At 44.0% G+C, this 25,915-nt stretch overlaps 4 protein-coding genes across 12 annotated transcripts; all 4 read left to right on the top strand.

The window, feature by feature from the left end:
* The first annotated feature begins 835 nt into the window (after nucleotides 1-835).
* Nucleotides 836-6,059, top strand: xrcc6 (X-ray repair cross complementing 6). 2 transcript variants are annotated; one of them, XM_078937539.1, is made up of 13 exons: nucleotides 836-989; nucleotides 1,333-1,419; nucleotides 1,506-1,615; nucleotides 1,703-1,844; nucleotides 1,957-2,208; nucleotides 2,283-2,469; nucleotides 2,544-2,730; nucleotides 2,815-2,983; nucleotides 3,141-3,302; nucleotides 4,521-4,650; nucleotides 4,739-4,839; nucleotides 4,922-5,038; nucleotides 5,644-6,059. In XM_078937539.1, the coding sequence occupies exons 1-13, from the start codon at nucleotides 881-883 to the stop codon at nucleotides 5,844-5,846; spliced, it is 1,956 nt and encodes a 651-aa protein (XP_078793665.1). In that variant the 5' UTR covers nucleotides 836-880; the 3' UTR covers nucleotides 5,847-6,059. The 2 variants fall into 2 exon arrangements, with proteins under 2 accessions (XP_078793665.1, XP_023805427.2); XM_023949659.2 differs by having other exon boundaries at nucleotides 1,503-1,615.
* Nucleotides 6,060-6,081: 22 nt separating this feature from the next.
* On the top strand, nucleotides 6,082-9,060 carry LOC144987865 (uncharacterized). 3 transcript variants are annotated; one of them, XM_078937546.1, is made up of 8 exons: nucleotides 6,082-6,256; nucleotides 6,343-6,404; nucleotides 7,228-7,305; nucleotides 7,451-7,501; nucleotides 7,578-7,622; nucleotides 7,702-7,752; nucleotides 7,883-7,924; nucleotides 8,490-9,060. In XM_078937546.1, the coding sequence occupies exons 2-8, from the start codon at nucleotides 6,359-6,361 to the stop codon at nucleotides 8,654-8,656; spliced, it is 480 nt and encodes a 159-aa protein (XP_078793672.1). In that variant the 5' UTR covers nucleotides 6,082-6,256; nucleotides 6,343-6,358; the 3' UTR covers nucleotides 8,657-9,060. The 3 variants fall into 3 exon arrangements, with proteins under 3 accessions (XP_078793672.1, XP_078793673.1, XP_078793674.1); XM_078937547.1 differs by having other exon boundaries at nucleotides 6,121-6,256; nucleotides 6,346-6,404; nucleotides 8,490-8,798; XM_078937548.1 differs by having other exon boundaries at nucleotides 6,170-6,256; nucleotides 6,329-6,404; nucleotides 8,490-8,798.
* A 1,152-nt stretch (nucleotides 9,061-10,212) lies between these two features.
* On the top strand, nucleotides 10,213-16,082 carry josd1 (Josephin domain containing 1). The gene is made up of 5 exons (XM_020711890.3): nucleotides 10,213-10,376; nucleotides 10,792-11,452; nucleotides 11,539-11,667; nucleotides 12,924-13,118; nucleotides 14,126-16,082. The coding sequence occupies exons 2-5, from the start codon at nucleotides 11,112-11,114 to the stop codon at nucleotides 14,223-14,225; spliced, it is 765 nt and encodes a 254-aa protein (XP_020567549.1). The 5' UTR covers nucleotides 10,213-10,376; nucleotides 10,792-11,111; the 3' UTR covers nucleotides 14,226-16,082.
* Nucleotides 16,083-16,926: 844 nt separating this feature from the next.
* Nucleotides 16,927-22,859, top strand: cbx7b (chromobox homolog 7b). Of its 6 annotated transcripts, none has more exons than XM_023949664.2 (6): nucleotides 16,927-17,213; nucleotides 18,808-18,851; nucleotides 19,963-20,028; nucleotides 20,352-20,406; nucleotides 20,472-20,778; nucleotides 20,884-22,859. In XM_023949664.2, exons 1-6 carry the CDS (start codon nucleotides 17,145-17,147, stop codon nucleotides 21,090-21,092), a joined length of 750 nt encoding a protein of 249 aa, XP_023805432.1. In that variant the 5' UTR covers nucleotides 16,927-17,144; the 3' UTR covers nucleotides 21,093-22,859. The 6 variants fall into 6 exon arrangements, with proteins under 6 accessions (XP_023805432.1, XP_078793666.1, XP_078793668.1 ...); XM_078937540.1 differs by having other exon boundaries at nucleotides 16,994-17,213; nucleotides 20,889-22,859; XM_078937541.1 differs by lacking the exon at nucleotides 16,927-17,213 and adding an exon at nucleotides 17,344-17,480 and having other exon boundaries at nucleotides 20,889-22,859.
* Nucleotides 22,860-25,915: the final 3,056 nt, after the last annotated feature.

The raw sequence follows: 25,915 nt of genomic DNA, 5'->3' as shown, positions 1-25,915 counted from the left end.
AAAACTACCATTGACTAAGCAGGAAAAGATAAGCGCATGGATATATGCTTTAAATATATATATATATTTAAGTATATGACCAATAAATAAACAGGTAATAAAGAAAGCATTCACTGCAGTGTTTTCTCAAATTGTTTATTATTATTATTATTACTATCATTATTATTATTATTATTATTATTATTATTATTAAAAACGTTTCAGTACAGTACAAGATGTCTTTTGCAAAGGCTAAACAATCAGAGAATAAAGAGGTCTTACAATACATAGCAGAATAACCAACACGAGAGAAAAAAATGAACCTAAAAATGAAATTATAAAAAGTCATATATTTTAAAACATTCAATAATTAAATTGTTTTTCATAACTTATGATTACATTTTTTTAATTCTACAGAGGCCAAAAATATTTGTAAGTCATTTTATTTAAAATTATTTAGTAATAGAATAGAATAGAATTTTTTTGCAAAACGTTATTTATTTTTTAAAATATTTAAAACTTTTTTTATCCCGATCATTATGTTTTCATATTTTACCAAAACAATAATTAGGTCAAATTAATATGTTTCATTTTTATGGAAACTTGAGTCACTAAAGATAAATGATGAATAAATGTTTAGACACGGTAATATTTTCCAACAAATATAGAGACGAAATCCACACAAAGATGTTCGGTGCTTACTTTCTCCATCTCCAAATGTTGAAAATGGATCACGTGCTAATAAATACGTAAAATTAAAGTTTTCTTCGCTTTTGGCCCTCCATGGTGAAGTGAACAGAAAACAAACGCGTGCCTGTGAATTTGGGGCGTGCACTTCATGGGAATCTCCGCCTCCTTCGTGAGGATTGGCCAGTTTTTCAGAGTGACAAACAAGGAACCAATGGGAAGGCGGCTTTCTGATGACGTGGTAGACGTGCTCGCTCACGTACCCAAAACGCGGCAGTCATTGAAACTAGCCAGGATTTCCAAGCAGCAACAGAAAAATATCGGTAATTAAATCATTCTGCCACAGCTCAAACTTTTTTTTAGTTTGATATAATGTAATTTTTTAAAAATAGTTTTTATTCTGCTATATAAGTGGTGATTTATAAGAACAGGAAGTACTTTTTTTTCTTTTGCTAACCAAACGCTAAGCTAGCTGTTGTTACAGTTAGGCTAACAGTAAACAATGACAAACTTCTCTGCACTGAGGCTGCACGCTTGTTTATTTAAAGAAATGAGAACATTATTGTCAAAGTTTTTTTTCTCTTGTTTCTGTTACGAGAAACCAAACAACACATAAGTCTGCAGGTGTGAAATGTTGTCACCTTTTATTTCTTTGAAAATATAAAGGAAGCTGTAAACAAATGGCCGAGTGGAATACATACTACCGGAATGAAGATGAGGAGGAGGATCAAGAAGAAGAGGAGCAAGCTGGAGGTCAGATGAAATCAATCAGATTAGGATTTATGCTGGATTACTATGATGAAGTTGCATCCAAACACGTGTTCTGCTTTGGACAGGAGACTATAAAGCCACAGGAAGAGACAGTCTGGTCTTCCTGGTTGATGCTTCCAAAGAAATGTTTATCAAGGGCGAAGATGGAGATCCCTCCAACTTTGACATGACCATGCAGGTTAGTCCAGTTGACTCAACTTCAACCTGAGGACCCATCACTGACATGTTTAGACTTATCAGAGTATCACATTTGCTGTTTTTGCAGGTCGTGCGCAGCGTTTACACCAGTAAAATCATCAGCAGCTACAGGGACCTGGTGGCTTTGGTTTTTTACGGCACAAAGGAGAGCAAAAACCCCAGGAACTCCTTCAAACATGTTTACGTGTACCATGACCTGGATGAACCTGGTGAGATGCTTAATCCACACACTCCAATTCAGTTGTAAACAAAAATGATTGATCCATATAAAAGTGAGGGATGTTCAGCACTCAGACGCTGGTCTTCTCTTGTGGTGGGTAGGCGCGCAGCGGGTCCAGGAGGTCGACGCTCTGAGGGGGGATAAAGGGGCCCAGCTCGCTGCAAAGACGTTGGGCAGTGGGGAGGCGTCGTTAGGCGATGCCCTGTGGTGCTGCGCCAACCTCTACAGCGACATCAAGCTCCGCCTCTCCCACAAGCGGCTGATGATTTTCACCTGCAGGGATGAACCGCACTGGGGCGACAGCGCCAAGGACCGCCAAGCGCGCACCAAGGCCAGCGACCTGAAAGAAACTGGTGCGTGATGATGACCGCTCCTCCTCCTGGTTCGTCCTGGTGGTTTGACCTCCGTTCTTTCCGTCTTTCCTCAGGGGTGGTCATTGATTTGATGCACCTGTTGAAGCCGGGCGGCTTTGATGTCTCTGCCTTCTTCTGTGACATCATAAGTCCGCCGGAGGACGAGGAGGAGCTGGGGCTGCAGATGGAGCCTTGTGGCAAACTGGAGGACCTCAGGAAAAGGGTTCGGGCAAAAGAGCTGAAGAAAAGAACCCTGGCGAGGTAAAACCAGCTTTGGTCTGGTGGGATCTTTAACGTTTTCTCTTGATGCGTCTGTTCTCCTCTGCCGCTTTTAGGTTAAGCTTGAGTCTTGGCGAGGGTGTGAACGTAGCCGTGGGACTTTATGCAACAGCGGTGTCGGCTCGGAAGCCGCCTCCTGTCAGGCTTTACAGAGAAACCAACGAACCGGTCCGCAGCAAAACCCGGACCTTTCACACGCAGACGGGCAGTCTGCTGCTCCCCAGTGACATCAAGAAAGCCCAGGTCCAGGAAGAGCCGGCGTGAAGGTCGCAAATTCATCGCTGGCGTGTTCTTAGCATGACCTTTTCTGTCTGTGCGTGTTCAAAGGTTTACGCCAAGAAGCAGATTGTGATGGAGAGAGACGAGGTGGATGCCATCAAGAAGTTTGACGATCCCGGATTGGTTCTGATCGGGTTTAAACCCATGGAGAAGCTCAAGCTGCATCACCACATCCGGCCTTCTGTCTTCCTCTATCCCGAGGAAGAGGAGGTCAAAGGTGAAGAGTGGGATCATTGGGACGCCATGAATTGAAATGTTTTCATCCGGAGATGTGGATGATGTTGAAGGGCTTTGACTGTAGATTAGATTCCTGAAAAACTTAGGGTAAATGGATGTTATGAGGTGAGTCCATCCTGCGTTTTCCTTCTTTTTAGGCAGCGCCTGTCTGTTCACTGCCTTGCTGAAGAGATGCAGCGACAGGAGCGTGTTCGCTCTGTGCCGCTGCATCCCCCGCAGAAACTTCCCTCCTCGCTTTGTGGCTCTGGTGCCTCAGAAGGAGGAGGTGGACGAGGCGAACGCACAGATTTCACCTGCAGGTAAGACGCTGCTAAACATTTAGAGACAATCTCAGCAGGATCTAGTTCTTCCACACAGATTATTTTCCCTTCAGCTTTTATTTAGGAGGCCTTTTTTTCATCCAGTGATTATAGAACCACATTAAAGCGGCGAGCTGCGTTGCATGGCCCACGGTTGGTACCCGCCCCCTTTGATTGACACCCCCCCCCCCCCCCCCTCACTGGCTGAGAGGTTGCTGCACGTCCCTCACTCTCCCCTTCATCCCCTGCCACCCTGGTCAGGGCCACACATGACAAATTCATGAAATTCGTTCATTTTATCGCCATAGCAACCGTTTGATGTTTTGGTCTTCTGGGAGTGACGAACAGGTCGATGTCATTTTTAGAAGAATCGGCAAAAGTGAATTTTAACCACGCCCACATTCCTAACATGTTCCATTACGTAGGTCGTATCGTTTCGATTCACGTATGAAATATTCACAATGTTTCGCGGAAAAACGTGCGAGCTACAGGGGAACGCCGAATTTGCGAGCTCGCCACGTTAACGCCGTTCAAAGTCTGTAGATTCTAAATTCAACATTTTTTCACCAGACAATTCTCGAGGACCTGGGAGGCGATAGATTGTGATATATATATATATTTACATTCAATATTGCATTGAGATATATATATACATATTTGTGATCCAACTGAACATTATGCTGTCAAAATAGGAAAAACAATCTTAACTCCTCCTTTGTTTAAACACTGTGTTTATGATGGAAAACTATTGAGAAACAGAAAAATCTCTGGTTCTGTGGAATTAAAACTTAAAAACTAAAGCTGCTTAAATTAAAAAAAAGTAACCCACCCAAGAAAAAACATTTTGTTTTGAGTTTAAGCAGAAACCAAAGATCCACACAACAATTTAATGATTGACGCAACATCTACACTTAATCTGTCTTTTTTTTTTTAGTTAAAATCACATTTATATTTTTTTGTTTGTGGATTTTGATCATAGACTCACTTTAGTTTTGAATTTGTCTTCTTTAATTTTACTCTTTTGTGCTTCAATTATTAAAAATTCAGATTTGTTGTGTTAGTTTAGTGAATGTCCAGCAGGGGGCAGTCTAAGCTGACAGCTTTTGTTTCATTTAGTTATCTGGAGTTAAAAAAAATGTTTTTATTGTTTTCATCTTGTCTTAATCCTCATATTTAGTTTAATGTTTCCCTCTAAGAAGCAATTTGTCTGTTTATCAGGTTTTAACGTCATCTATCTGCCGTTCGCTGACGACTTCAGGACTCTGGATCTTCCTCGATGTCCGTACGCCTCACAGATGCAGGTCAACAAGATGAAGGAGATCATCTCAAAGCTGCGCTTCAAATACAGGTGCGTCCAGAGGAACCCCCAGGTGTCTTTATGTTCAGGAAGTATGATGAGTCGGATCTGGAGGTTACACATTCACGTGTCTCTGCAGGAGCGACGCCTTCGAGAACCCGGTCATTCAGAAGCACTTCAGGAACCTGGAGGCCTTGGCTCTGGACATGGTGGCTCCAGAGGAAATAGAGGACCTCATCAGTAAGATTCTGACCCAAAAAGAGAAATGGCAATCTGGTTTTCTGTGTGGTTACCTCTGACCGTCTGATGTTTCCTGCTTCAGTGCCAAAGGTGGAGCAGATTGACCAACGCCTGGGTCCTCTGGTCCAGGAGTTCAAAGACCTGGTCTACCCTGCAGATTATAATCCAGAAACAAAACCAGCCGCTAAACGGAAAACAGGTAAAGGAAGAACGACAACTCTGGCCAGAACTCTGATTAAAAATGGTGTTTTTACATCTTCTTCTATGGTTTTTTGGTGATGATGGACGACTAACATGAAGGAAATTGGCCTAAAATTGAATTTCTGAGCGTTTATTTATTCAAATCATAATTATTTTTTATATTCTGTGTTTTGTCGTGTTTTACTGTGAAGCACTTTGTGATTTTTATCTTGAAAGGTGCTAAACAAATAAAGTTTAATAGTATTATAATAGAAAAAATACACTGGGCGGACCTTGACCTCCCTGCTCTGAGGCCCCAGCAACATGGAGGGGAAGGGGGGCGGGGTTGTTCTGCACCAACAGTCCCACCCGCATCTCAGATGTGAATTTCTAATGAAGTCCTGCCGCTCTGCAGAAAATATGTCCTAAAAAACAATACAGATTGCTGCATCGTTGTAATGAAAAGATGCCACTTTATTTTGAAAGAGTTTAATTTGATTCTTTGTTGTCACTTAATTTTGAAAGAGATAAGTTAAATTCTTTCAAAATAAAGTGACAACAATCATGATTGATGACACTTTATTTTGAAAGAATTTAACCAAATTCCAAATCCTCCTGGTGTAGCCGATGCTGGAGCCGGAGCGTCCGAGAAAAAGCCCAAAGTGGAGCTAACGGAAGACGAGCTGAGGGCCCACGTGCTGAACGGCACTCTGGGAAAGCTGACCGTGCCCGTGCTGAAGGACGCCTGCAAGCAGTTCGGGGTTCGAACCACCGTCACCAAGAAGCAGGAGCTGATGGACGTGCTGACGTCTCGACTGGGTTCGTGAGGAGCCGCGATCCCGCCGCCTTGAACCGTCACGCCAAAGTCCTGCGTCTGGGAGGAACTCAGATTTGTTAAAAGCATGTAGTGTTTGTCTGGAATCAGAAAACAATGTTTCCTTGTTGTATAAAAATGTTTCTGTCTTAGAGAGCCCTTCAAAGTAAGAGCATGTGAACTTCTCCTTGTGGTTCCATAATAAAGCGTGTTCAGTAGAAGCTGTTTCCGCCTCTGCGCGTCTCTGGGGAGGGCGTGTCTCCTCAAAGCTGCAGCTGCATACCTTCAAGCAGGCGCAGCAGTTTTCCAGCGGAGGCTCGGCCTGCAGGAGGAGTCGGGGCATTTCTCCTCGTGTGAGTGGCGTCACGGTCCGGCGGGCAGAAAGCAGGCTCTCACATCACTGCAAACATCTACTTTCTAGAGGTGAGGCCTTAAAAACTGACCTTTGACCTGGATGGGTTTGTGGTGGACGAGCGTTGACCGCCATGTTCACAGCGGTTCTGCTGCAGCAGGTCTGAGCTGAGGATGGAGTTTCTGCGCGGAGTAGAGGATGCTGGGAAGGCGGCTGCAGGTGAGAAGAGTCCAACGGACGGACGTTTGCCGGTTCTTCTGTTAGCATCGTGACTTGAGTGAGCTCCGTTTCTCAGGAAAAAGCTTTCCGCTGCTTCTAAAGAACCGTTGGAGGCAAGACTCAACTTGTCTTTGACTTTCCATGTAAACCTACGCAATAATACAAGTTATGATATGGATCAGCTCAACGTGGATGAAAAACTAGATTTAAAAAACAGGCACTTTGAATTTTAATTTTTTAATGAAAATTTGAAAATAAGACGAAGATTTAAAAGAATTTTTGAAATGTGAAAAATAAAATTGTAAAGAAAAAATTTACATTTAAAACTTTAAAACTACGGAGCTCCTTAAAGGTTATTGGTGTTAAAAAGAAAATCAAAGAAGAAGAAAAAATTGCAAATTAGTAAAAATATTAAAAAAAAAATTAATCTTGAAAAAAACATTTATGGAGCACCTAAAGGAACATTATAGATCTAGAAAGAAAGTTTCTTCAGCATATAGTACACACAAGAAGCTTTTTTAAACGTTGTTTTTTTTATGAAAAATTAAAAATAAGACATTGTAAATTTAAAAGAATTGTTGAAAAAAATAAAAAATCAAAATGTTTAAAAAAAAAAAAAGAAGGTAATCTTAAAAGAATTATTGAAACTTGAAATTTGAAACTAACGTTGATGTTAAAAAGAAAAGCAAAGAAGAAAAAAAAGTGGTAAATCAGGAAAAAAAAAGGTTTAATCTTGAAAGAAATATTTACGGATCCCCTAACGGGACATTATAGTTCTAGAAAAAGAGTCACTTGTTGTTGGTTTGATTCTGGTTCTGTTTAGTCTGGTGGCTGAAGAGCAACTGTCTCTGGATGGGAGTCGTTGTCATCGTGGGATTTATTTTCTACAAACTTTGTCAAAGTAAGTCACAAAATAAAACAATTGAACTATTGAAATATTTTGATTTTCATCTTTTTTTTTTTATTTTAACAAGATAAATCCCTCAAAGGAGTAATTTCTTAAAAGCGGGTGATATAACATTGGATCAAATCCTTTCTTCTGGCAGCTCTTCCGGCTCTGATCCGATGGCTCGTCCGGATCTTCTGCTCCCCCAAAGGTGAGGCTTTGCTCCTCTTTCTGCTCCGTCTCTGACCTGAAACGTCTTCTGACTGTTGCTTCTGTGTCTGCGTCAGGAATCCGCCGGCTTTGGGGCTGGATGAGCCTGACAAACATCCGTCGTAAGACCTCAACGTTTCATTGAAGCGTGTAAAAAGGAATCTTTACCAAAATAAAAGGTTTTTTCTTCCCGTGTCTCAGGAATCCAGAGTCTGGTTAGATGGCTGTTGAGGATTATAGTTTTTTTAAGTGGTGAGTGCTTCCTGCTTTTTTTTTTTTAACTAAAAGTGGACAAATTATCCAAAGAAACAACAAATATCGCACAAAAAACCCTGTAATAATATAAAAGTCCCACTAAATCTGGAATTTTCCTCTTTGTCAGGTCTGACCTTCAGGCTGCTGTGGATTTTTACATTCGGCAAAGGTATTAGGAGCTTTTATTTTGGTTTTCCCTTTTTGTTTGTGCAGAATGCATCAAAAAATGTCATCATTCTAAACATGAAAATGAGTCCGTTGGTCTCCAATCCTCCTAAATATAACGGCCACAGCTGTTAAAGGAAACAAGGACAAACATAACAAAATTCCAATTTGATTAGGATTGAATTCTGAAGGAGCAAAGGTGATGACAATGTGTTGGTTTAAAATAAAAAAAAACATGTGCTTCAAAAAGAGTCAAGTTTTCGGTTGAATAGATCATGTTTGTTTTTTTTAATTTAAATTAAAAAGGTTAAAATAAAAGTCAGGACATCAAACAGAGGAAATGGCACAAACTCAAAAAAAACCATCCCAAATAAACAAAAATGTGTGAAAATTTGTCCAATTCAGTGAGAAAAAATGTTGGTTTCCTCTGAAACAGATGCAGAAACTGTCAGATTTAAGGTGGAATGAGATGTTTTTTAAGAACAGACTCCATGCAGCTAAAGTGTTTCTGAAATGAGAACTGATGTCCAACAATGTTCTTTTTTTTTTGGTCTGTCTGGGCTCCAAAGGATCTTCAAAGTCTCCGAAGGGTCCAGAACCTGTCCTGACCAAGGTGAAGCAGGTCCTCCTGGGACCCCCTGGGGGAGGACCCACCTCCTTATTGGGATCCTTGTTAGGCAGTAGAACCGGAGAGGCGAAGGCCCCCGCCGGCCCTCTACTGCAGAGCACCAAGTAGAGCGTGGACGGAGACGGTGACACCCCCATGACACGTGTCCATGACATCAGCGGGGAGTTTGACCCGCGTCTTCCTGCAAAGACGTGTGGCGTTTCCTGCAGGATGCAGATAATCATCGAACCTTCTGATCTCTTTGTCGTTTTTTTTCTCTTCTTTATTTTTTTAAAAAATTCACCATTTAGGTTGGGGGGGGGGGGGGTTTGGCGTGGAGCAACCCCTTCCCCCCTTCCCTCCACTACCTTACACCACAACATTACTGGGGTAACAAAAGCGGCGAGCAAGGTTGGAGCGGATGCATCACAACGGCGAGCTTGTGGCCCCGCCCATCGCAGTTTCTGGGTTTTTTTCCCCCCGTCTGCTCTTGATTCACAACTATTTGAATAAAGCAATTTTCTCTGATAATACTTCGATTAAACTGGATCCAAGCGCAGCGTAACCATGGAAACGTGCACAGAATTGACTTTGATTGGCTTCTGGGTGAACATCTCAGTCGATGAAAAGGGCCGTCGACGCATCGTCCCTGCGTCAGATCCAACGTTTGACATATTTACTGATGAAGACCCTGATGAAGGTCAGAAAGTCTGTGAAAAATATTTGCCTGATTAATTTTAATCATCAAAAACGACTGGAAGAAGATAAGAACAACTAATAAACGAAGCTTTAGTGCCTCTTTCATTAGAAACACATTTCAGGAACAACAACTAAAATAAAGATGAAACAAATTGTGAAAATATTTTGGAATAAAACCTTTTAATCAGGAAAAATGGGATTTTAGTTAGCGTTGGAACATGAAAAAGAAAATGTAAGATGTACTTAAAATAAAAAACTCAGTGAGTGACACAAAGGCAGATTTTTGACACTTTTATTCAACATGTAATCCATTAAACATAAAAGTTATTAGTTATGTCTTTGCTGCTTTATAACCTCAAAAATAATGTGTTCCTAGAATGCATTACTCCTGTAATGCTGTTAACAAATTTAACATTCATGTTTAGATTCATTTTAAACCAAATTCTTTAAATTTAAAAGGATAAATTTGAGCATTTTTTAAGCTTTGGGCTTTCAAGATTTAACAGTATTTGTTGAATAGGTCTTTTTAAAATTCACATCTGGTTTTATTTTGTTAACCTGGAAGTATTCGCTGTAAATGGGGGGTTTATCTGAGCTTGTTTTAATACGTTTTGGGGATTTCTTTAGCCTTTTTTAAATTTAAATTTGTATCATTTTTTTCTTCCTGTTAAGTGATTCTATTCTAGTATTTCAATGGGTGATCATATCAATAATTTCAGTCATTTTTTACACTTTTTGGGGCATCTTTAAAAATACATCTTTAGCAAATGCTTGTTTATTTTATTCTGAAATTAATAGTAAATACTAAGAATGAACAAACCAAATTAAAAGAGAAAAAACGTAAAATATTTATGATAGTGAGAGAAACTGCTGTAAAAGTAAGTAAATTTAATGGGGAATTTCACAGGTTGAAGGTGCGCGTGAGAGTCGCCCCTCCCCTTTCACTGACGCAGGCTCTGACGGTCACGTGGAGCCTGTGGAAACTCACTGCGCATGTCAGCGTTCGCACGGACAGGAGAAAGACTCATCGGGACCAAAGTGGGCAAATAAACGTACTTTAGGTGGTTTTTGGAGCGACGAACGGCTGGGTTTACATCTCACAGCGCCTCCTTAAAGTCCCGTTCGGACAAAGCCGTTTGGAAACGGACGAGTAAGTGTCCAAAACATGAAGTTTAGAGGCCAGGCGTTGTGTGTTCGCCGTAGAAACGGGAGTCACGGAGTAGCAGACTCAGTCTGGCTAAAACGCTAAATATCTTCAGGGACGTGAAGAAGAAATCCCATCTGTTTGTGTGGTTCTGCGCGGTCACGGAGGCAGTTCCTCCGGTGTGTGTGCGTGTTAGCGTCCGTGGCTGGTTTAGGCTAGCACACTGACTGGACTGCTTGTTTCCTCTGATCCAGTCAGTCTTCGCTGTTTACTTTCTGCCTATTTCTGGGTCTGCTGACCAGGAGGAGGCTGGAGCTTCACGGCAGGCTGTTCATCCGTCACAAACACTTTCAAAGTCTCCTACAAGTGTCTAATTTCATACTTTGACTCAATGAAAGCCTTCAAAACATTTGTGTTTTAGGTGCTAATCTGGATTCAAACATCTGCAGAGGAAGCCCAGCGGTCTGAGGATGGAAGGAGCTGCAGATCTTCAGGAAGAAGCTCCCGAGTCTTCAGTTTGAGGCTACAATCTGCTTTAATCTGCAGGATTAAGGAAATATTCCTAACTGAACTCTTCCTTGAGTTTGGTGGTGGCAGCAGGAGCTCGTTTCCCCCCATAGGCCTAGCTGCTCTCTTCCTGGATGGTGAGGGGGTTGCCATGGTTACCGTTGCTGTGCCACTGATGTAGCGTCCTGAAGTGGTAGGGGTTGGGGTGGAGCTGGAGGAGGAGGACGTGCAGGAATGGGAAGTGCTCCGTACCCAGCCGGTGAGTGGAGGGAGAAAGGGCGAGGCGGCCTGCAGGAGCTGGGCTGCATGCCGTGGAAAGTCAACAAGCAGAAAGGAGGAGGAGGAGGAGGAGAGGGGGCGGGGGCAGAGAGGAGGCACGGGGATTACAGGGACGTTCAGCAGCGGGATCTCTCATCCTCCTCTTCCTCACTTACACCCCCTGCTCCTCCCCGACCTCCCCCGGCGATTTACCACGAGAAGCAGCGGCGAGAGCTGTGCGCTCTGCACGCGCTCAACAACGTCTTCCAGGACGGGACGGCCTTCAGTCGGGACGCCCTGCAGGAGATATACCAAAGGTGAGGATGGCGTCCGCGAACATCTGGATTCCACGTGACGCGTGGCGGCACGTGATGACGAAGAATGTGTGGATGAACTTTCACAGGCTTTCTCCCAGCACCATGGTGACGCCTCACAAAAAGAGCATGCTGGGAAACGGGAACTACGACGTCAACGTCATCATGGCTGCCCTGCAGACCCGAGGGTTCGAGGCCGTTTGGTGGGATAAAAGAAGGTCGGCAGAACGTTTCTTCTTCGGTTTTTGCTTTCCAGATGTAGTAAATTAAAGAAAAATCATCCTTTTTTTTTGCCTCATCTTCAAAAATGTTTTTTTTTTAACCAACAGAAGAACATTCCAGGTGGTTTTTAGATTTTTAAGGATTGAAATCCTTAAAAAGTACATTCAAATAGAATATTTAACAAAAACTGACCTCCAATTCAGGTTTTATGGTTCATGAAAGTGTTTACGGAGACAAAAAAATGTTTTTTTTCCCATTACATTTCCTGTGGCCCTCTAGTGGTGACCAGGCGAACTGCCCCGCTCTCTGTCACTTTCGTTTCTGAACAGGTTTCAGTCTGGAAGTTTCACCTGTTCATGGAGGAGTTGTTTTGCTTTGAATCTGAGCTCATGACAGTTGCAACATTTCAGAATAAAAGCAGCCTTATTGTCTGGAACAAAACCGACTCATTTACTAAACAACATAAATGATTCCAACTGAAATGTGGCAAAAAACAGAGACTTCCTCAGAACCTCCGTGTCATTCAGAGTTAGAAATTCCCTAAAGCGATGAGAGAAATCAATCAACTAATCAGTTGTTAATTATAACAAATGAATAGAAGGTTAAACAAACGATTTCCTAATAGTAATATTGATTATAGTACGTTATTCATCTTGATGAAGTGCAGATGAGATCAGGAAACCTCACAGACATGCCTGCGCAGGAAGAGGACTTTTATTTTGAAATGTCAACACAGATATTTTGAAGTTTCTGGTTAGTCAAAAGTGGTTTCAGCAGATGTCTTGGAGCCCATTTCAGATCACACACATGTCTGCCCTTTGATGCAAACAAAACAAGCAAAGTCGTAAAATCAGACAAAAATCAAAAATCAAAGCCGTTTGACTGTTCGGGGGGGTCGTTTTAACTAAAAGGGAAGCATTTTTTAACTTTCTCAGTGGTTTTGTCTTTTTGTTACAAATCTGCGTCAGCCTGACCATAAAAACATGGAAGTTTAATCTCCTTCTTGTTGTAAATATTACTGACAGAGCCGTAAACGTGCGTCTTCATTTTACTGTCAAATTAATTTAAAAAAAACGTCATTTTTTTGCTCTCTTTTTTTGTAGAGTTGTCGGGGGTAACCACCAAATAAAACGTCCTAAATGAATCACATTTTAAGTATTAATGTTATTTAAGTCATCTGACCATCACTTTGTAAAAAAAACCCACTTCAGATGTGATTATTGTCAAAACTTTGAATTTCTTCCGCCTTCAGGGACGTCGGCAGCATCGAGTTGTCCAACGTGGAAGGTTTCATCCTGAACGTACCGTCCAACCTCCGCTGGGGGCCCCTTCGCCTGCCGCTCAAGCGCCAGCACTGGATCGGGGTCAAAGAGGTGGGCGGAGTCTATTACAACCTGGACTCCAAGCTACGCAACCCTCAGCCCATCGGGAGCCCGGATGAGCTCAGGTGAGAGCGCTCGCCGCAAAGCCCCCAAGGTGTGTCCCTAAAGGGAGGGAGGGCAGACGATGAGGTTCAGACGCGTCATTAAAAGTAGGCGGAGCTTGCCGACCCACACGTCCAGCATTCAAAACATTTGACAGATGTACAAATGCGGTGTCGCCTGCTTTCAAGTGGGCGGGGCTTCTAACAAGCTCACTCCTGATTGCCCAGAGTGGTTGCCATAGAAACTCAAATCAACTTGGACCAATCACTGCTCACTCATGTCGCCTGGTTCCAACAGGGCGGCGTCCGTATCACATAAACAGCATTTTCTCTGGACACTCGCTCGCTGCAGTTACGTCAGCGTGGTTAACGGACGCCCTGATGAGCAACCCCCCCCCAGTCCAAAAACGAATCCTTCTTCATTCATATAGACGTCACAGACAAAACAGGAAGTGGTTGTACGGCGAAACTGAAATAGACAATATCTCTCCTCCAACAAGAAGAACAGACTGTACTTTTTTTAAAGATCTTTATTGTTGGTTCAAAACAAAATTAGGATCTCTGGTCCCGGGCCAGCCAATTAAAGAGCAATAAATAGAAAAACATGATTAAAATAAACCAAAATACAACTTTCATGATGGTGACCTTTAGAGGAACTCTTCTGCTTCCTCTATTAAAGACCCACTCTGGTTATTGTGCTATTTTTCTGATGATGGAGGACATTTATAAAGATAATTCAGCTGTTCTTAAGTAGCCGTTTGAAAAAGCTGTAAAACTGCTCACTGCACACCTTAAACCCTTTTTCTGTCGTCTAAACTCTCAAAGTTGAAAGCTTCATGGAAAAAGAAGTCCAGGATTAGAAACAAAAGTGTGATCAGAGATTTGTGCTGAAACCATTGTGAGCACAGAGGAGGTTGATTGACAGTTCTCTAGATCCAATCAAGAGGCAGAACACTGAATAAAAAAATCTGCGTTTTCGTCTAAATCCAGCTTCACATGTGTGGATCTCTTCTCCTGTTTTGTGGACGCAGGAAGTTTCTGCGCCAGCAGCTGCGAGGGAAAAACTGTGAACTCCTGTTGGTCGTCTCCGAGGAGGTGGAGGCGCACCAGACGTGGCGGTCTGACGGATGAGGGGAGGGGGGGCGGAGGCCATCACAGAACCTGCAGGGGAGGATGCAGCATCGCCAAAATGCATGAAGACCCCCCCCCCGCACACACACACAGTTTACAGCACCGCCCCTGCATCAGAGCCATGCAGGGGGGGGGGCACCTTTACCACCTTTCCTGGGAACACAGAGACTTTGGACCTCATGTTCTTGCTGTTTTTCTACGTTTGGAAGTGCGTTTCAGTTTCTGTCCCAGAATGCCGTGCACTGACGGCCCCTGGTCTCCTTCTACTTTCACTCGTCTCCTTCCTCAAAGTGCTTCATAGTTGCGCCCTCGTCATATAACAGGTCAAAGGAGACGCCCGTCTTTGTATTCCTGCGCCTCCACTGCAGGGTGGCGGGGGGGGGGGGGTCGACCCGACTCGCCCCATCCGGGTGACCGACAGCAGCTCTGAGGGGCGTGGCGGAGCCCTCCCACCCTTTGCCGACTGTAGTTTTATAGGCAACACAACAATGCAACATGCTGCCAAGTGCGCCCTCTACTGGACGCTTGTGAGACACACCGCTTCAAGTCACTCAGGCTCCCCTTTTTTTAAAACTTTTCCCCACTGAGAAATGGAAAAAAGACAAAAATCCAGCAAGTTTCTGACCAAACAGACGTCCTTTCATCCAAACCGTGGAGGTCAAGAGCTAAAGGAGAAAATTCTGCTGCACAATTGGATGAATTGGTTTGTTTTTCTTGTTTACCTTCAGTTTAATCCATTTAGGGAGGAAAATCCGGCCAAAGCAGCAACTTGAAGACGCTCAGAAGTTCATTTCAGTAACTCCTGCTTTAAATCTGATGAATCTAAGTTGGTTTAGATGAAAGCTGGCATGAAGTTCAGTCCTTGTGTTTGTAGAAAGTTACTGCTGTTGTGGGGCTTCAGTGTGAGAAGAGGAGGGGGGGGGGGTGATGATGACGGGTCTGAGGAGGTCTTTAGTAATGGGGGGGGGTGAAAGTAAAATGATGAACAGGTTTATTTTAGAAGCGTTTTGACAGCAGAAAAGCTTCATTTTGATCAGGTTTGTTGTTTTCCGGTCCTTACTGAAGCCTTAATGTTTTATAAATTAATCTGGACAATTATTTTCAAAAAGCCAAATTCATGTTTGATCGGAACAAACGAGTTTTAGCAGAAATGAATATTTTCTTTTGGCGTCCAGGTTATTTTTATTTTATTTTTTTCATTCTGAATATGTGTTTTCGATTCCTGACAGCTGATGTGGATTTCCCCGCAGACGCCATTGTTTGTTCGTTTGTTTGTTTACTTCCTTCTTCCCGCAAACGGCGCCTGTGACCCGGCAGATGCAGGCGTCCAACCCCCATCCTGTAGAAGGAGATCTTCATGTGAACCAGCCGCACAAACTGAACGGAAAACTGCGAGGACGGATCGACGGCGTTTGTCAGTCTTCGGGTTTGCAGGACATCCTAAAACCACCTTAAAAAAGTCATCTACGAGAAAAAAACACAGAAAGGTGACCAGAAACAGTTTTTTAAAAAGCACTACTACATCAATTATAACTTTTCTTTCCGGATGTTTTTGTTTTTATTGCCAAGGAGAATGTTACAGAAGTTTAGAAGCAGAAAGGAGAAACTCTACCGGTGTCTTATTTTGAAGGAGCATTTTAACGCTCCAGCTTCTGTTAATTATCAGTGAAATATCACAAGTTTATTATTATTATTATTATTTGTATTCGTTTCAGTGCAGTTTCATGACCAACTATATGAGGATTGGTTGTTTCTTTTATTGCCATGACAATCTTCTCAGTCCTCCTGAAGGGATTCTGACGGTCACTGTATGTTTCCTTTTTTCATAAAAATAAAAGCATTCATTACGGCACTTTATGTAGAAGCTCCAGCCTGGCTGTTTTGTTTGATTTAACTCCAATTCCTTATATAAACACCCTTAAAACACCACTATATTTTCCAGAGGGTTTGATATTTTACTGTCAAACACAATGTACTCAGAAATTTTGATTTAGAGCATCTGAAGTTGTCTGAAAGATCTGATTATTCCAAATGGTTTATTGTGTATTTGAAACAATATTAAATGGGAAATTCTCTCATATCCATAAATACTAAAGTAATATTTAATCTTAGTTCGGTTAATAGGTTACTCCCAGTGTTCTAGGTGTGCACGAGAGAGTGATTGTGTGCCGCACCCTGTCCCAACTTTGCTCAACATGACCCGGGATAGGCTACGGTGACCCCGAGGGGTCACCCCGGGTTAAGAAGATGGATGGAGAATGTAATACACTTTAAATAAAGCAGTTTAGGTTTAAGGGAAAAAGGAAATTGTATAAATATCTTCCTAAAGTTTTGACTTCAGGAGGTTTAAAATAATTTGTGTGTCCATGTGCATCAATTATTATTTAATTAAATAAAGTTAGAGTTTTGCAGTCTATTATAATCTGTGTTACTGATATTTATTTATTTTTATCTAAAGGATTGCCATGATACTATCTTTAAAAATGTTTTTCTTTAAGTAATTTTCTTTAAAATGTACATTTCTGCAGAGTACAATGTTCAAATTAATTGTGATTAAATTTGACTCCATTATAAGTCAATAAAAAACAATAAACGTGGTCTTTAAGGTGGTAGGTACTTTTTAAGACGTCTTTTCCGTTCTAAAGTCCACATCAGGACCCCTCACGGCTCGGAGCCTGAGGCATGCTGGGAACGCGCTCCAGGAGACGGGCGCGCGCGCGTGCAGATGTGTCGCAGATTTGTTGAAAGTCTCTCGGAAAGACCCTCGTGCCATAAGGAAATCTGCCCGGACCCCGCTGAAACCCGCAGCGGCTGAGCGTGGAGGGCGCGCGGCGGCGAGCGCGAGCTGTCAGCGGCAGCAGCTCGCGCGTTAGCTTAGTTTGTGACTTTGACAGTTGGAGGGGGGGGAGCAGCGGAGAGATGGAGCTATCTGCTATCGGGGAGCAAGTGTTCGCCGTGGAATCGATCCTGAAGAAAAGAGTTAGGAAGGTAAAGCCGCCTCAGACCCCCCGGCCGGCGAAATCCGGGAGAATGTCGGGATATTTCGTTGGGATGGATGCTAATTGCGCATTAATCTGTTCGAACGCTGTTGAAACGGGGCGGGTCAAAGGGAGGACGGCTGCTGTCACTCAGGCCAACCGCCGGACTCACACGCCACTCAGGAGTGACCGGTACCGGCAAAAGTCGCCTGCTTTGGGCCTGTTCTGCTGCTAATTGGGTTCGGGTCCAACACTGTATTGACGTTGACACATGAAGGTGCGTAGGGAAGAATTTGGGGCCCTCAGAGCAAACGACGGGCACCTGAAACTGCATTCGTTTGAAAAAAAAAAACACTTAATAATTACTGTTCAGGTGGCTTTAAAATTTTAAAATAAACAGTTTTATGATTAATATTTAAGAAAATTAAATGACGACATTATGAATATATCGATACTTTTTAATGATAATTTTATTCAAATGAGTCTTGCAACACTCCCGGCCTACACCTGTAGAGGGCAGTGGCTGCAAAGGTGCATCTTTACAAAAACCATAGAAGAAGAACCATTTAAGTTTGTCAATTTAAAACATATTTATTAACTTTGTCACAGCAGCAAATATTTTCAAAAACTAAGATATTTTTCTCATCATTTCAAGTATTTTTATGTCTATTACTGGTAATCATTTGTATATTTATTACCTTTTCTCACCTTTTTTTAATGAGAACTGAACTGAGTGACGTCACAACTGACTAACAGCCAACATAAAATCTATCCAAAAATGTGACTTTTTATTGTTTAAGCGTATGTTTATAAATGTCTTTTATATCAAGCACCTTGTGTTTTACACATGCTGATGAAAGGTGCTGTAACCCTTGTGCTATCCTAGGCACTTTGACATTGGGAGTTGGGTCATCTAGACCCACTAAACAGTGCTCTGAACCTTTTTTCTTCAATGATTTGTGATCTTCACTGGTGTCCATGGATTACATGAAATCTTTCCACCTTTATCCACCTTTGTCATGGTAGGAATAACGTGTTTGTCTTATTCGTAGCTGACTTTCTGGGCGTTTTCTCTCGGGCCTCAGATCAGCGGTGCCGTTAACCTGCTGGTTATTGTTCAAATGTGGAAGTGGATGAGTCAAGAGTATCAGGAAATGAGGTGACTTCACCCTCTGAGAATACAGTCTGCCACTGCATGATGTCACAGGATGACTAACCCTCAGGGTGTATAGAAATCACACCATGAAGGTTATTTTTATCGCGCGTTTGGTCAGAAGTCGTAGCATCGTCGCTCTGCTGGAGGAGAAACCTTTGACCTGTCATTTAGGGTGGATGCGCCTTTCAACCCACCCTTTAGGAAAGGTGTAGCTGCATCACTTTCAAAGCCCTAAAGGGAAGCAAAAAGTTTGTCCGATTGTTTCTTTCTTCGTTGCTGCGTTGCTCCAGATGCTTTCGCTTCGTCGTGAACCGCGTTTGTAGGGCCGACCACTTTTTAGGATGGTTCGAATCCGATCAGTCTCGATCACAGATGGATGGAAAAGTGCCTTGCTTTTGGGGCTGGGACGACCCGCCGCTGAGGCTCCTCTGAAACTTTGTCTCCTCAGGGGAACGTGGAGTATCTGCTGAAGTGGAAAGGATGGCCTCCAAAGTGAGTACGCACTCCTGCAGGAGGAAAGCCGGACCCAGGGAGGTTCTGGGAGAGCTCAAAGTTTGTGCTGTTTTACCACTGATGCCTTGCTGCTCCCTCCTCTGTAAAACGGGGAGTGAACGAGGTTAAAGGTCGTCTGTGCAGATCATCCCTGAATCCTTATTTAGGGTCGTTCATTAGTTGATTTGAATCATTCCTGAATTTCTCCATTGCTGCTGATTTTTGACATTTTTGAATATTAAAGCCATAAAAACGTCTAGAGACGTGTTTGATCGTGTCGGTCTGCGTTTTTTAACCAGAAGCGCTCGCTTTAGTCGTTCGTTTTTAACGATAAATGATGTTTTTCTACTCAAAGAGGACAGAAGCGTTTTTCTTTCTTCAAATCGTTGTGAATCAGGAGCAGACAACAAATGTGTGACGTAGAAAATACGCTGGGCGCCCGTCTACGGTGGCTGACATGGCTCACACTACATGCAAAAGAAAACAGCACAATAACAAAAAAGATATGTTTGTGAAAGGAAGCCAGCGCCCGGTATCGAACCAGCGAGCTTCACCAGTATTTCAATAGAGACAAAAAGGCTGGAATATCTTGACAGGTTAAAGGATTTGAAGGATCAAAAGTCACAGCTGGAAAAAGCGGAAAGATCTGAACATTTTTATAGTTGAATGGTTGAAATAGCTGAAAGATTGAAGGAGGAGTTAAGCGGCAAAAAAAGGAGGAAGACACTAGAATAAAGAAAGAGAAACAAACGTCCAAAATACTCTTTTAACTGAAAGATGCTGTTTGTTTCAGCCTGTAAACAAATCCAGTCCCTTTATGAGACTGAAGGTCATAAGGTTAAATACGAATGTTTAACGTCGGGGTGAGTTGGTTGTCAGATCCAGACTTTCTGGTTCTTCTAAATGCCTGATTAAAAAAAATAAAAAATAAAAAAATCATCAAACCTGGAAAGGATTATTCGGATGAGTTTTTCTTTGCAGAAAAGTGATTTAAAAATGTAAATCTAGTTCCAGAAGAATGCAAACATGAAATGATGGATCAACTCTAAACTGTGGGCTGAAGTTTTAGGGGGGGGCTCTAAACCGGCGTCTTTGGTGTCACCTGTGGCAGGTACAGCACCTGGGAGCCGGAGGAGCACATTCTGGACCGGCGCCTGGTTCTGGCCTACGAGGAGAAGTAAAAGACGCTCCTCTCACTCTTCCCTCTGTTGTGTTTCTTCACGACATTTCTTTATTTCTATGACAAATGAATCATTTAATTCACAGAAAGCAAACTCTGCTAAAAGTCTTTTTCCTGTCAAAAGGTTTTCATTTATTTGGTCCAAAACATTTAACAGAAACAAGCTTTTTTACTCTTATTGACTCAATCAATCAGTCTTTGTGTCTTCATCACATATTTTGTTATAAATAGATAAACATAGCTTTAGATTATTTGCAGACAACCTTAACATGAGCAGAAAGTTGCTTGTTTTTTTTTTCTCTTGATGTTCCGGGTTTTAGAGAAGAGCGGGAGCAGGCGCTCAAAGGCCTGAAGGCCCAAAAGCTTTTCCTCCAGGTGGGTGTCCCGCCGCATTCCTGGTTAAAACCAATGCTGGGACTGAACCTCCTGCTCCGTTTCAGGATGGGGTCTACACCATGGACCTCCGCAGCGCTCACAAGGGTCCTGAGAAGGCTCCGCCCCCCCTGCAGTTCTCAGTGGCGTCTTGTTTGGAGTCGGAGGACGAGGACGACTCCAACAGCGACTGCAGGTCTCGGCGTCCTCTGGCTCACCGCGAGTGCAAGCAGAGGATGTCGCAGAGAAGATACTTCGACTCCAGCTCCTCTAGCCCCGCCCAGGAGGACTGGAACGAGCTGGAGTCCCAGGAAAGCGTAGAGGAGGAGGAGGAGGAGGAGGGGGCCGCAAACACATACAAAGGCTTCTTAAACGGTATGGTCCCCCTCTGTGCTCCGAAAATGAAGATTTTCAGAAAAGAAAAACCCAAAAGAAGCCTTGAACCTGTTCCATCTGACGTTGCCTCTCCTCCTCGTTCAGAGCAGAGGGGAGCAGACGGCTGGAGCTCTGCCGTCACCCCAAACGCCGTCGAGGCGTCCGCATGGAGACCCGGTGTGGCGCCGGGGGACGTGACGGTCACAGATGTCACCCTCAACGCCCTCACGGTGACTTTCCGGGAGTCCGGCATGGCCACGGGCTTCTTCAGACCCGCTCAGCCGGCGTGCCTGCAGCCACACGGTTCGCACTGAGACGCCGGACGTGTGCCCCCCCTATTCACGCTCTGTCTTCTCCCGCCCCACATGGGGCGCCCGAGGGGAAAAGGTTGTCGTCACATCAGGAGGAACGCCAAAGAGCCCCGACCGAGTCCTGAGCACCGGACCGCCCCCCTTAAGCGTGCCAAAACACTGTGGAACAGACCCAGACATCCCATAATCCCTCGCCACGTTAGCCTGAAAACAGCCAGAAGAATCCCGCCTTAAATTCAAACACAAACCCGGCCGCCTGGCGCTGATGGAGGAGCGGACCGCCGAAACTCTCCTTTCTGAGCGTTAAGTCAGCCTTCGTGTGATGAGATGATCCTCTAGAAGAACCGCCTAAAAGTCCTGTTTCCATGACATCGACTGTAAATGAGAATTGGACCGAGTCACAGACGTGTGACGTCATCCAGAGAAAATGCTCCAAAGTCGCCATTTTCTTTTCGTAATGCGGACGCCGCCATGTTGGAGCCAGACGTCGTCAAAAAGCAGAGATTGATCCGAGTCGGTCCAGTCCGGCCCGACCACTTCAAAGCGGGCTACACCAAATCCTAGGTCGTAGGGGCCAGCAGGCTCCTCCTACTGTTATTGAAGCATCTGATTGGTCAGTTTATAACTGGAATTACAGGAAAAATATCAGGATAAAACAGAGAAAGATGGTTCTTCTGACCAACAGGATGACTGAGTAGCAGCTGTTCATTTCTCCATTGAAGTCTGGGGGATATGCAGGTACTTCCTGTTTGGAACGTGGGGGGGGGGGGGGGGGGCACTCAGTCCAGTCCTCAGATACAGTCAATGCCTCCTACCAAAGGAAGACTCGCATAAAAACATTTCACATATTTCAGTTGGCCAGAAAGCCTCATTTTGAGTTTATTACAGATGTTTTTGTCAGTCTGTCATCTGTGGAGACGCTTGAGGTGAAGTTATGGACCAAAGATGATTATATTTTCACCCAAATGCATCACCATGGTAACCCAGGACAAAGACGTCCTCAGAGATGACGCGGCGCAGTTGGTGGAACGGCGGGATTTTGTTCCTGAAACGAAGCACTTTGAGAGAGCGGGAAAACCTGAAACAGGTGGATGTGGGGACTGATGGGGGGGGGGGGGGGTCACAGAATCAGCTAGACAAACTTTTTCATTTTTTTAGGAAGACAGACGTTGTGTTCAGCAGTGACATCAGCCTCCTGTTCCATCTACGCTACTTTGAAGCCGTTTCAGAACCTGAACTGGATCCAGTTCTCCATACGTGTGACCATCTTTGAGCTTCCTGAGGTCTAAAACATCAACAGAAGCCCGTCGGCGTGAGCGTCCTTCAGGCCTTCAGTCCAGACTTCCGCCTGAAAACCGTCTGGAGCTCGGCGTCAGTCAAAAACACCAAACTCCATGTGCTCCATCCGTGTCCCGCTTCTCCTTTTCCAGGGTGGAGTTGAGCCTTAAAACTTTGTAAAGTCAAAGCCGTGCCCCCCTACCCCCTCAGTGGGATGGCCCCCGCCCTGCAGGTGCAGCACGGACTCTCCAACAGCTGAGATTCATCCGGAGGATGTAAAGGCCTGATGCTCCTGTGTGTGAAGCGCAGAGCTGATGTCACTGATGCCCCGCCCCCTGACCTCATGACAGGATCATTGGACTGTCGGGGCAGCTTGTGTTTAACGTTTGCAGTGAATGTTTGTTTTTATGTTGAATCTGCTGCACTTTATCATGATATGACCCTCACAGGCTCCCATCCATGTGTTCTAATAAATGTTGCTCATGTTTGCAATGACTCTGTTCAGTTTGAATCAACCTTTATGTAAACAAAGGTTACACAAAAAAAAGTCTTTACCGACCCCACAGCGGTCGGCTAAAACAAACCTGCACTGACCGAATGATTTATCTGTAGGGTTAGAGGCACAGTGGAGGAGCGGTTAGCCTCACAGCCATGGCCGGCTCTCCCTATACGCGAAATACGCAGCCGCGTAGGGCCCCCGCCACCACCATATGGAGTCCTATACTGTTCATAATTAAATAAATAAATATTTAATTCAATAAATAAATATGACGTCATGCAAATACACAATCAACCAATAAATCTCTCATAAATATATAAAAAGATCATGAAATTGTGAAAAACCTGCACACTGATTTTAAATTAGCCATTTTATTATTCAATATATTTCCTTTTGCTTTAAAAACATGTTCATTATTTTAAAACAGCATTTTAAAAATATTCATTTTAATCATGTGGAATATATTAAAATTTTACGTCTTTTTACGTCAGAACCTCGGATTTCAAAATCAATATTTTCCAAAGTAGCTTTGTTTTTATTTAATGTTGCTGTTTTTCACAATGGCTGATTTATTTCATGAAGAGCTTTTTCAGGAGAATGGGTCTGTCTGTCAATCAAACTAGACAAGGCGGAGACACTTTTGTGATTGGCTATTCCTTTACCCAGACATGAGCAGCAGCACCCTAACTCCCCTGACTATATCGATCGAAGATGCTTCAGCAAACGTGATGGCGCAATGCACACCCCTCAACACTAGGGGGAGTATGCACCTCAACACATCCACAGTGTTACAAGAAATTGGGCAGTTTTTGTTCTAAATTTGCGGATAAAAGTGGCTTTGGGCGAGTGTGCATAATTCAGGTGATTTTGTGGTCGGTTTGGCAATTTTCATCTTCTCATGAACGTATAGTAGTGGTCTAAGTTAGGCTGAGTGGTTGTTGGAGTTCCACTAAGCTTCTATGAACTGGAGTTTCCATGAACGCACCATGCCGCGTGTGGGAGGGGCTACCAGCTAATGTTTTTAGCCTGATAGCCACATGGAGCGGTTGCTTGTGCTTATCTCAGTAACAATGCATGGATGCACAATGTACATGGAGAGTGTTAAGATGTCAGAAACGTCATCGCAGGAAAGGTTCAACATTTTCCCTGAGAGGGAAAAATAAAACCAGAGGACCTGATTATAATCATTGAAAATAGAAAAATATCATAAGGTTCAGGAGGCCCGAGCAGGCTTGTCCCGCTTTGCACAGCTGCCTGGTCTCACTCTGTCGATCCTCCTGCGAGCCGACATATGTCACGATGTGAGCTGTGAGTGAATGGCGTAAGAATGAGGAGTGTGAAAGATGTTGACGACCGGAGCTCCTTTGTGGTTTGGTCCACACAAACCCTCAAACTACAAAAACAGAGTTGTGGATGTTTGCATCTTCTGCAGCAGACAGATAGTTTGTCTCTATTTGATCCTCTAATGTCAGCAAAGCCTCGCGGATATCGCTGAAACATGTCATCTCTCTGACTGGCACACCGCTGAGCGGGTATCGAGGAATATGAGTCGATTTCCGTGGATCAGCCAATGAGCGTTTAGATCCCGCCCACTTTCACTGATTGACAGATAGACCCATTCTGCTGAAAAAGCTCTTCATGAAATAAATACGCCATTGTGAAAAACAGCAACATGAAATAAAACAAAGCTACTTTGGAAAATATTGATTTTGAAATATGAGCTTCTGAAAAAAGACAGAATTATAGTAAAATTCAACATGACATGAAATTCAACAACGATTTAAAGCTACCAGATGTAGTTACCACTCTGATCAATTTCTCAATGAATAAAACTCTCTCCAAAATATACAAACTTTTATGCAATTTAGATAACAATATTTCACTTCCGACAACAAAATGGGATGCGGATTTGAGCATCAGCACAGATGAAAGTTTTTGGTCAGAAGTTTGTCTAAACACCTTTAAACTGACAAAAAGTCCAAATCTGCAGCTAATCCATTTCAAAACTCTTCACAGAATTTACTACACTGGACAGAGGCTGTTCAAGATGGGTCTCAGCAACTCAGACATTTGTCAGCACTGTGACAGTAATCTACCCGACAATTACATGCATGCACTATGGTTCTGCACGCCTGTCCAGGCTCTCTGGCAGCAGGTATGTGCCGATCTATCAGTCTGGCTTAAGGTTTCAATCACAGCTTCACCGTCACTTTGTGTGCTTGGTGACAAGAGTGCCATCGATGTAGAAGGAGGATTAGGCTCTATCATTTTCATAACTCTTTGCATTGCTAAAAAAACTATTTTAATAAATTGGAAAAGCAAAAAAAATATAAATATAAGTCAACACAGAAATCTGCTGCTTGATCATATCAGCTTGGAAAAAATGTCAGCCCAAAGTTCAAGTAACTTCGAAAGAATTCGGTCTCTCTGGTCTCCCATGGCTAACTCCGTGACTTAGGGGGTGGGGGGGGCCTGGTCGTCGCTGCTCCTTGCCCTTCTGCCGTGGGCTGGGGTGGGGGTCGGGGCCTCCGGTGCCTGGCGAGGGTTGTTGGGGGCTCCGTTGGTTGGGGGATCGGGTCCGGCGCCTGGGTGGGGCGGGCTGGGGCGCTGCGTGGTCCTTTGGGCTTGGGTGTGGGGGTGCGTGGTGGGGGGGTGGGGTGGGGGGTCTTGTCGGCCCTGACCTGTGGGGGGGCATTCTGGGGGAGGGGGGGTCCACTATTGGTACGGGGCAGGGGGGGTTGACGGGTCGGGGTCTCCGCTGAGGCCATCGGCGGTTTCCCCGGCCGGTTGGCTGCCTCGGTCCCGTCGAGGCCTGACCAGAGCTCTTCTAGGGCCGGCGTTTGGGGGTGGGGGCCTGGGCTTGCTCCGGGGGGGGCCGGCGCTTTCTGGCTCCTCTCTCTCTGTGTGGGGGGCGTGGTGCTGGGCCTGGGGTGTCTGCGCCTCCGGGGGTGGGGCCCCTGGGCTGGGTGGGCCTGGCCCCCTTGCTGGGGGGGGGGCGGGGGACAGCTGTTTGACCACCGGGGGACAGTCTATCAGCTGTCCCCAACTT

Source organism: Oryzias latipes, chromosome 19, assembly GCF_053564925.1.
Source record: "Oryzias latipes strain Hd-rR chromosome 19, Olatipes_Hd-rR_3.1".
NCBI lineage: Eukaryota > Metazoa > Chordata > Actinopteri > Beloniformes > Adrianichthyidae > Oryzias > Oryzias latipes.
Note: the sequence above shows the minus strand (reverse complement) of the source record. Positions and strands in the feature narration are given on the sequence as shown.